The sequence below is a fragment of the Haliaeetus leucocephalus genome, unplaced genomic scaffold, assembly GCF_000737465.1.
Source record: "Haliaeetus leucocephalus isolate CR32 unplaced genomic scaffold, Haliaeetus_leucocephalus-4.0 Scaffold267, whole genome shotgun sequence".
Classification (NCBI taxonomy): domain Eukaryota; kingdom Metazoa; phylum Chordata; class Aves; order Accipitriformes; family Accipitridae; genus Haliaeetus; species Haliaeetus leucocephalus.
The window spans coordinates 42212-52549 of record NW_010972703.1 but is presented as its reverse complement, the minus strand read 5'-3'; the positions used below and the strand labels follow the sequence as shown (position 1 = coordinate 52549).

The 10338-nt window shown below is 53.3% G+C and overlaps 1 protein-coding gene and 1 long non-coding RNA gene across 3 annotated transcripts; both read right to left on the bottom strand.

The window, feature by feature from the left end:
• Positions 1-717: 717 nt before the first annotated feature.
• KLRB1 (killer cell lectin-like receptor subfamily B, member 1) lies at positions 718-2714 on the bottom strand. Of its 2 annotated transcripts, none has more exons than XM_010569277.1 (4): positions 2509-2714; positions 2203-2357; positions 1155-1270; positions 718-1056 (listed from the first exon to the last, which is right to left on the bottom strand). In XM_010569277.1, the coding sequence occupies exons 2-4, from the start codon at positions 2293-2295 to the stop codon at positions 933-935; spliced, it is 333 nt and encodes a 110-aa protein (XP_010567579.1). In that variant the 5' UTR covers positions 2296-2357; positions 2509-2714; the 3' UTR covers positions 718-932. The 2 variants fall into 2 exon arrangements, with proteins under 2 accessions (XP_010567579.1, XP_010567580.1); XM_010569278.1 differs by having other exon boundaries at positions 2203-2327.
• A 4319-nt stretch (positions 2715-7033) lies between these two features.
• Positions 7034-8825, bottom strand: LOC104832877. The gene is made up of 3 exons (XR_774479.1): positions 8605-8825; positions 7509-7584; positions 7034-7069 (listed from the first exon to the last, which is right to left on the bottom strand). It is a non-coding gene; the product is annotated as an uncharacterized LOC104832877 (long non-coding RNA).
• Positions 8826-10338: the final 1513 nt, after the last annotated feature.

Below are 10338 nucleotides of genomic sequence, written 5' to 3'. Positions count from 1 at the left end.
TCCTTTTTATCCCGAGACTCCCACCACCGCGCTTCCCCTCTGCCTTGGCAATGCTCCTTCGAGCACCGTCCACGAGTGTCCGCACCCGTCTCCTCCGCTGCCCCTCAGTCCCTTCCCAGCACGAGCCACTTCTTGGGTGAGTTTTGGTGTGCCTGGGGTGAAAGCACGACCTGAGGACAGGGATGGTCCGGGAGGAAGATCGAAGGGGACGCTGGCACGGGCAGAAAGCTCACAAGCAGCTCCCCAGGGGTTTGGATTGTTACCGTAAGTCGGCACTTCAGAAACTCTCTGAGACTCAATGCTGGAGTTTTAGAAAGCAGGCGTTCTTTATTGCAGAGATGGGTGTACGGGGGATCGCTCCACCTATTGTGTACTCCAATTCTTTCAACAGTTGAGATTAGATACAAAATGGATATACATATTCATGATTTTTCCTGGAAATAATTAACATAGTCGTCTAAATACCGGGAATCATTGATATATGTAAATGTCCTTGGCTCTGGTGCACTCGAGATCTTTGGTGGTCTTCAGGGGCCCTCTGGTGGTCTTCGATAGTCTTCCTCACTTGTCCGCTAGTTCACCCTAATGTCGTGATTCTGTGCAGTGGGACACTTTACAAGTTTTGATAGAAGTTATCCTAAAGAATGTTCATTAGTAACTCTAACACTTTTCCTGATTTTCATTCTTTTAACACAAGGATGTGCACGCTCATGCACGAGGGCATGCACACACACGCAGATTGGTCCGATACAGAAGGATGCTCCTTCCAGCCCTGCCCGTCAGCAAAGCTGCTTGAAAACACCACAGGGAGCCCAGCTAATGTCATTATTGATCTGCACACAACAACGCCAGCGCTGCCTCCCATATTCCCCCACGGAGGGCCTGATCCTGGCCCGTCCCTCCTGGCCACAGCCCAGCTCGGTGTCCCCGGCTCAGAGCTGGGTGGCTTCTTTCCGGCAGATCCACTGCAACCCTGCACTGCAGCTGTTGGAGCTGATCCTGTCCTCCCTGACCACCCCGCAGCTTCTGCCTTCATCCCGGGGGCTCAGCTGGAACCTGTGGGGGCAGGAGGGAGCCCGTGTCAGGGCACGAGGGTCCCTCGGGTGATGGTGGAGGTGCCGACCCTGACACCCACCCCTCCCCACAGCGCTCACCAGCTCTGGTCCAGGCAGGAGCCGTTCAGCCAGGTCCAGCTCTTCCTGCCAGGGGGTATGGAGAGGCCGATCCAGAAGTAGCTGGTGGGTTTCTGCACAATTTCCTTTACGAAACCCTAGATGGGGGAGAGGGCGGGGGGCGAGGCCAGCATTGATAGCATATTTCCATACATTATGTATGGTATGACTAAATATTTTGCTGGTTTTAATATTTTGTACCTTCTATGGAAACTGGTTTGCTGCTAGGTGACCGTAAAAGTGAGATTTGGCAAATAATTATTAGAAATCTTATACTAACACTGTGATTGAAACAATAGACAAAAGTATAGCCAAGCAATTAACTAGTAGAGGTAGGTACTCATAAGTTTTGCAGTTCTTTGCTCTTATGACTAGATGTTCCTGTAAGCTAGATGAAAACAATGTTGAATCTGACCACATGTGATTGAAACTGCCTTAAGCTTCAAGATCAAAGAACAAGGACAAGAATAAAGACTTCAAGGACAGCCAACAAGAACTTCAAATGGGTTGGTGGTCGCAAAAGCAGCCCTTCGACTCAAATGGATCCTTCATTGCGCATGATTGGATGTAGGCAGTACTAAGATAATCAGTTGCAATCATTTTTATGTATATGTATACTAATCTGATTAATATGCAATTAGTTATTCTATATAACCTGTTAGTGCTACAGCTGTGGCATGCACACCAGGTGGAACTATCCCCCGTGCATCCAGTGCTGCAATAAAGAATACCTGCTTTCTAAAACTCCAAAACGAGTCTTAGAGAGTTTCTTCCACCGGCTTTTTGGTATCAGCGTGCCACCCTGTCCCAGGCTCCAGCCTGTCCCCGCGCAGCCCCTGGCCGAGGACCGAGCCCCACCGTTGTCTCCCACCCTCCGACGCTGGCAAAGGCACCCCAGAGGCTCAGGCACAGGGGTGGATGCTGGCCCCAGGCCCCCGGGGAAACCCTTGGCCCTTCCCCAGGTGCCACCAGCCCCTGGGGCGCAGTCCCGGGACCCCTCCCGCATCCCCGATGCCATCGGTCCCTTTACCAGCTCATCCTGGTCCTCTGGCATCAGCAGCTCGGCACCCCGCTTCACACAGTCCTCCCAGCTCGCGCTCCAAGGGTTGATCCTCTCGGCCATCCAACAGCACTTGCTCCCATGCAGCGTCCAGCCCGTGGAGCAGAGCTTGCACCCCTCACCCTCTGCGGACGGACAGACGGACAGACACCGGCATGCTAAGGCACCCCGGGGGAGCCCTGCCTCAGCCGGGCTGGGGACGGCACCCTTTGGCCGGAGGGGTGCCTGTTGGGGAGGGGGGTGTCTACCGAGGGGACCCCGTGGGGGGCAGGTCACCTCGCAGGGGACACAGGCTCTTCCTCAGCTCCAGGGAGATGCAGCCCAAGCCGGCACGCTGGCATCCCCGCGACGATTCCCGCACCCCATGGTCCCCTTGCACCGTCCCGTCTCCGCCACCAGCCAAGAGACTGGGAGAGAGGGACGCTGAGCCGGGAGGGGGGCATCCTGTCTCAGGGATGGAGGGGGCACCCGGTCACTCCTACCCACCCTGCCCCCGCCCAAAAAAAAAGCCCCCCCGACCCTCCTCCCTCAACCCGTGCCTCAGTTTCCCAGCTTGAGCAGCTCCTGGGGACCTGAGGGGCAGCGCCACCCCGCTTCTCCCCCTTCTCAAGTTGCACCGGTCAGCATCGCCCCGTATTTCCTCTCCCCTCCACAAATTCGGGGGACACGCACACACACCCCCAGCGGACACAACCCCCAATACCTGCACCCGGGAGAGGAGCCAGGCTCCCCGCAGCACCCTGCTTGCCCCGTCGGCCTAAGACCATGTAGCCGTCCTCGTCCTCCATGGGGTGGAAGAGCCAGGGGTCCGTGGGGGACGGGGGCTTCCTCTCCACAGGAAGGAAAACTGGGGTACGGGGCTGCGCCCCGTGGGTTTAGAGGACAGGGAGCTGCAGCACAAGCTACTGCAAGAGAAAGTAGGAAAACAGCTCTTTTCTCCTCTGCAGGGAAAATCGGTGGAGAAGAAAATACATAAATAAGTCCTTTTTTGTGGCGCTCATTAACCAGCTTTCACACTGATGAGCCGGTGCCTGCGACTGGACAAGGCCTGTGTGGGTAGAGGCACAGGCACATCAGGAATCCCTGGGTCCCCAGTCTCCTGCCTCCTAATTAGCAGCTATTTCATTAGCCTAACTGAGCATGATTTTATCTGCTCCTGGGCTTACCCATCTGCCATCCTTTGCCAGACACTGGCAATCGCCTACGCTCAACATGTCGCAAGGCTGCCCCTTTCCTTCCTACCAGCTCTCCCAGTATTTAATTGCATTTACTTTATTTGCTCAATTAGGGCAAAGAGCCCCAAATGCATTTTGCTGACCGGAGGAGGGGACATCAGGGGATGAGAGAAGAGCCCCTCCCTGGGGCAGAAGCCTCAAGAAGAGGCTTTCCCCAGCTCAGGAAGAGCAAGCCAAATAAAAATGAGGTGGGACTGCCTCAGCAGCACTCCTCTCCCACCGCCATTGCCACCTGAACCTCTAACTGGGACGCTGGAGGATGGACGGACTGGGAGCACTGGGAACAGCCCTCCCGCACAGCCACCACACTGGCACGGCCCTCACAGGGTGTGGACACATATTTAGCTAATGGTCACAAGAGCATTCCAGATGCTTTTAGAAGGCCTTGAACAGAATAAACAAGAAGACGAAAAAAGAAAGATGCCAATTAGAAGAACACAGGTGTGCATTCCACGATAAAGGGAACTTGGCACAAAGAACCTCAATTCGGCAGTTTATCTTGACCAATTAGACTGAGACAAGTTTCGCATGTTTTAGTTAGTATAACTAATTCTGTCCTATGTTTATGCGCGTGTACAGAGTTAGTATAACCAATTATATCTTATGTTTATGCGCATGGACAGTGTCGATATAACCAATCATATTCTATGCTTGTGCGCGTGGACAGTGACTTTGCAGAATATGTGACTATAAGTATGTGTGTGTTTTAGCAATAAAGGGTTGTCTGTTGTCTGCTTTCAAGATTACGGGTGTCCGTCTACTTCAATCTCCTCAACAGGGGATGCGGCCAGGTTTGTTCTCCCGCCGTCCTGGTCGGATTCCTCCCCCGCGCCCACGGCTGCTCTCCTGGGGCTCCTGCGGCAGCACCTTCTCTAGGGGTCAGGATTTAGGGGGAGGCCCAGAACTCGCCCAGGCATCGGGCAGAGCCAGCACCGTGTGACGGGCACCAGCAGAGAGCTCCAGCCATCCCCCTCCAGCCTCCGGCAGCCCCCACACCGAGGGAGGAGACCCCAGGGGGGCAGCCGTCCCCTCCCGCACGTGCTGACCTGGTTCAGGTTTTTGGGGGGAAAAAACCCCAGTGAGATGCGTACTGTCACTGGAAACAGCGTCCAAGTGCAGGACGCCAGGCTGATTGCCATCGTGGTGCTTTTGAGGTTCCTGGTGCAGGGTCCCATGGAGGCAGATGCTTGTGCCGTGATTCTGAGGGGTCAGCTGCACTCCCACAGCCACAGTGCTTTGTTCCGCTGCATTTGGCAGAAAGAGGCCACCAAGATTTAAGCCAGAGCAAACGACTGTCACGACCCGGACCAGACAGACCAGGGAGTCACGTTGAATTTGGAATTCCCTCGGGCTAAATTAGGGTGAGACGACACCAAACCATCAGTTCAATGTTTTATTTATGACAGAGGCAAACTGAATTTGGGAGGCCTAACAGCAGGCAGTGTGCTTTCTCCCAACAGGAATAGGCATGGAACTACCTCAGTAAACCATGTAACCCGTGGTAACCATATACAGCAATTCAGGGAATAAGGAGAGAAAAGGAAAAAGAAAGAGAGAATGAGACAGGAGGAGAAAAAGGAAGAGAGAAAGATACCACCAGTCCTGGATCCCGTGTTGGTTCAGTCGGGCGAGAGGTCCAGTTCTGGCAGGCTTGCACCTGTGGGGCTTCAGTCCATGCCCTTTTATCATCTTTGCCTCTCCTTTGGGCAGGCACTCAAACTCATCAGGCTAATTAGGTGTCCTGATCAATTTGTGAGCCTTTGGGCTTGGGGGTCATCTGGGGAGTAGCTTCCCCCTCCCTGCAGACGTGATCTTTTGCCATGCACCGTGAGCTGTTCTGCTCAGCATACCCAAAACAGCATTATTGGAACAGGGAGCTGTGCACCCTCCGGCACACCCTCCCCTTCCTGTTGCTGATGTCCGGAGCTGAACGGCTTCGCAGAGTCAGTGGTTAAGCAGAACTTGCCCCACCAGAAAGTTTGAGACATCAACTCTTTCAGTCTCTCACAGCAACACAATTAACAGTGGGGACAGACTCAGTACCGGGCATCTTGCCAGGATGCCAAAACACATCCCAGAGCAGAGGTTCAGTGGCTCCTTGTCGAGGCTGGGGTCTTCTCCCAAGCGTTGGCCGGGGAGAACTCAGAAGCAATTCTGTTTCATTTCTCCACTTTGCATTTCTGCCCCTCACCTCCAGCTCCTCCAAATCCACCAAAGAACAAAGACACCAAAACCAGCAGGACTGAGCTTTGCAGCATGGCAGCTGCCAGCAAAGCAGAGAGTTTTCCAAGCCTCTTGGATATTCCCAAGTCTGCAAAACTGGAAAGACTCTAGTGGTCAGACTAAAGTAAGGATCCTTTGGTCACGGCTCTGTGTCATTGTCATGAGGAGTTTCTGCTTTTGTAAGCTAAAATTAAAATAAATATGTAACGTTGTGACACTCACTACCATGTTGTGTAGGGTTAATAGCAGCTTGTGGTTGATCTTCTCTGCTGACAGGGAAAATTTCAGGTGAAATTCAGAATGATTTCCAAATCTTTCTGAATCCCACTGGGGTGCTTTTGCGGGTGGCTGCAGACAGAGTATTTCATCTGGGAGCACCAGTCGCTGCTGATCCCGTCAGCATTGATATAGGCACATTGGCCCTTGCCCCGGACCTCAAACCTGCACCAAACAGCAGAAGGAAAACTCAAAGGGAAGCAAAGGGGTTGCTGTCAGCTGCAGGTCAGCGGCTGAGCATCTCCCATACAGGCTAACAGCGCTGCAAGGAGCACGGAGCACCCTTCCCCAGCAAACAACCTGCCCCATGCAGGACAAAAACTGTCCCCCTGCCCCCAAAGGAGGGAATATTTTCAGTTGCTTGGTCCCAAGGGGGGTTGATCTAGGGATGCCCTTGTTAAATTTTTTATCTGTTTCTCTCTCTCTCTATATATATGTGTCTTCTTGCATTCAATCCCTGACCCATCTCAGCCCAGGACATGGTTATGTTCTCCAGAAGAAGAGGGGACGTACCTGTTGCTGAAGAGAGACCCGTTGGACCATTTCCAAGGTCCAGAGCCTTCCCTGTGGAGACCAATCCAGTAGTGGAAGGAACTCCCATAGCGCAAGAGGAAATGCTAGAGGGGGGGAAAAGCAAGCATTGACGCTATGCCCTACAGGGGAATCCCAAATCTGCTTCCCAAAAGCCACTGACACACCAGTTCCTCAGGGATTTCTCATTTACCAGCTCCTCCTGCATGTCAATGGTGGACAAATGGGCTCCAAGAGAAAGGCAAGAGATCTGACTCCTGTTCCAGTCTCCTTCATCCTCCACAAAGTAAAAGCACTTCTTCCTGTACCCGATCCCATTTCCCAGGCAGCTGGGAAGGACAGGAGAGGAACGGGATGGACAGGACGGGCATTTCTTAGCTGGAAATAAGCAGAACACGTCCTGGTGACTTACGCCACTGGGTTTTCTCCAGGGGAGGAGAGGACTTTGGTGGTGGGCACCTCCACCTCCAGACACTTACCTGCCAGCACAATGACAGTGAGAAGCAACGCTGCTATGACCACGGTGACCCCGATGAGGACCTTTTTGTCTTTAATGCACTTGAGGCTAAAACCTGGGGACAAACTGCATGGAAGAGGCACAGCCGGCAAACCCACGGCACAAAGAGCACCCCAAGCTCCCTGCAGCTCTTGTATTCCCCCCACGGGTGCCTTCAACACCTTTACATACAGCCACAAAGCACGTGGGGGACCACAGTGGGGTGCAGGCTCAGGTCAGGGGGTGCATCCCAGTGCTTTCATCAGCCTCCAAGGATTTTTAGGGCTCCCTGACCTCATTGCATCCTCTCCATACCCCGTCAACCAGGAGAGATGGGCACCATCCCCAGGACCCACAGCTTGGGCTGCCCTGTGCCTCCTGCAGCTTGCAAACAGTTTTACCTTTCTTGCATCATCCTCACCCCAGTTATTTTAACTACATTTTAGCTGCCCACATCATGCTAAGCATGGCCACGACCTCTGAAACAACATCCTCAAAACAAGACTGGTGCTTACTGGTCCCTTCCTCTGCTCTCTGCTGCGATGGCATCATTACAGCAGCCGACTCTTCACCTGTGCAAAAGCAAGAAGCCTGTGCAAATGAAGTGAGTTACCACTAATGCTGCGAAGTTCTTCAGTAGGACAGGCCTGACCCTGGATACTTTTGTCCCAGGACAGTCAAAGCAGCATTCCCCCTTGTTGTGGTTTAACCCCAGCTGGTAAACAAGCACCACACAACTGCTCGCTCAATTCCCCCCCACTCAGCAGGATGGGGGAGAGAATCAGGGAAATAAAAACTAACACTCATGGGTTGAGATGAAAACAGTCAAATAGGCCAGAAAGGAAGAAAATAATAATGACAATAATAACAATAAGGAAATGACAATAATAAAGAATAGTAATATACAAGTGATACACAGTGCAATTGCTCACCACCCGCCAACCGATGCCCAGTTAGTTCCCAACCAGCAATCCCCACAGCCCAACTCCCCCCAGTTTCTATACTGGGCATGACATCACATTCTGTGGAATACCCCTGTGGCCAGTTTGGCTCAGCTCTCCTGGCTGTGTCCCCTCCCAACTTCTTGTGCCTCTCCAGCCTTCCTGCTGGCTGGGCAGGAGAAGCTGAAAAATCCCTGTCTTGGTCTAAACATTACTCAGCAACAACAGAAAACATTAGTGTGTTATCAACATTCTTCTTATCCTGAACCCAAAACATACCAGCTATTAGGATGAAAATTAACTCTATCCCAGTCGAAGCTAGGACACCCCTTCTTCTGGTTTACATGCATGGCAGGAAGGGAAACAAGATTTTTGCCTTCAAAAAAACAGGATTTGCTTCGTTTTTGCAAGCCAGCCTTCGTTTTATTGGCTTCTGCCAGCTCTGATTGCCCTGGAGAGGTGTCATCTCAATTACTGCCCCACTTCTTCAACTCCAAGGTGTTTTCAGCTCCAGTCTCCACTCCAGGACCCTCAGGTCAGCCCCCATGGTGCTGGGTGGCCCTTCAAACCCATCTGAGCCATGTCCCCCAGCCCAAAGCCAGAACCACCCCCTCCATCTCCCCACCATTTGCTCTTAAAGCCTCTAAGAAAGGGGATGGTGCTCATGTACCTGCATCCTGAAGAGCTTCCGCCATCCCTGGTGCCACCAAGGGGCGGCAGCACCCTCCGGGGACAAGCACGTCCCTCAACTCCACCAGCAACAAGGCGAGCAGGGTCAAGAACACCTTGAGACTGCAGCACGGCACCAGGGACCCACCAGGTCCTTCTCTGTGCCGGTGCTTTGCCAGGATGCTCCTCCAGTCACTAAAATAAAAAGCCAAAAAGCTGACAATCTCCCCAAAACCTCAGTGCTGCTCATCACAGCACTTTTTCCTCAAGCACCTTTTCTCCCTTTTCCACGTCCCAGCCTGCGTTTGCTCCGAGTTATTGCTTCTCAAAACCTCCCACGACAGCGTATTTTCCTACGTTGTTCTTACAAACTGGTTTTCCAATTTCTTTTGGGTTTTGACCTTTCCATGGATGCCGCCTTTTCGCAAAGCCCATGGCAACACATGAACAGATTCACATCTGACTCGGAGAAACAAAAGCAGTCCTGCAGGAGCTCTTTGTAGAACATTCACATTTACAAGAAAAACCTCAAAACCCCCTCTGACCTAGAACCTGCTAATGCAAAATAGATAAACCTACAGATGCTGTTGCCAACAAGCCCTTGAAGTCACCAAGAGCTGCAGCCCCTGTAATAAAGAATTTTCATATATAGTAAAACTATACATACAACCCTGACAGCAGATGCACTGCTGGTGTTCCTGTTTAATATCAGCATTGAAATACAATACAGTTAAACAGGACAGAAGTAAAGAAAATAAGAATGATACGACTAACAATACTAAAATGAGAACAATACTAATAAAAGGATTGGAGTATACAAGCGATGCACAATGCAATTGCTCACCACCCGCCGACCCATGCCCAGTTAGTTCCTGAGCAGCCAGAAAATCAGCTCTATCCCAGCTGAACCCAGGACACCCCTTCATCTGGTTTACATGCATGGCAGGAAGGGAAACAAGATTTCTGCCTTCAAAAAAACAGGATTTGCTTCGTTTTTGCAAGCCAGCCTTGAATTTATTGGCTTCTGGCAGCCTTTCTTCACCCAGACCGACAGCCCAGGCCGCCCTGAGTGGGCACGGTTAAGGACGAGCCAGCCGTTGGTTCCTCCGGGCTGCGGCTGGGGCCCCTCACCGCCTCCCCTCCTGGGAAGCCGACGGACGGACGAGGCGAGAACAGCCCCCCCGGACCCCGTCCGCCCCTGCAGCGAGGGACCGACCCTGGGCAGAACCGACCCCGGTCCCGAGCTCCGCCCCAGGAAGGCTCCGGCCGCTCCCGCCGCCATCACACGCCCCGGATCGCTCTGAGGAGAGTCGGGATGCGGCCTTTTGAAAAAAACCGCCGCACTGTCATCCGCCCAATCAGCGCTCAATCCGGGGACTGGCGGGGCAAACAGCCAATCGCAGGCAGAGGGCGGCGACGGGGCCGCCAGAGCCGTACTCCCGCGCGTCCCGCCTCCCGCCGGGATCATCCGCGGGGTCGGTGTCCGGTCGCAGCATCCAGCCGTTCCCTCCGCATCGTCTTGCCGCGGCGGGGTCGCCCCCTCGTAGCACCGGCGCGTCCTGGCGCCGCCTCACGGTGGCTCCGTCTCGTCACAGCATCGTCTCACCGCAGTCTGGTCTCTCCACAGAATCACCGCACGGCGGCACCGTCTGTCTCACCGCGGCGCCGGCGCATCCCAGGGTCGTCGCCTCACGGCGGCACCATTTCACTCATGGCAGAAGCCGCCTGAGCTTGG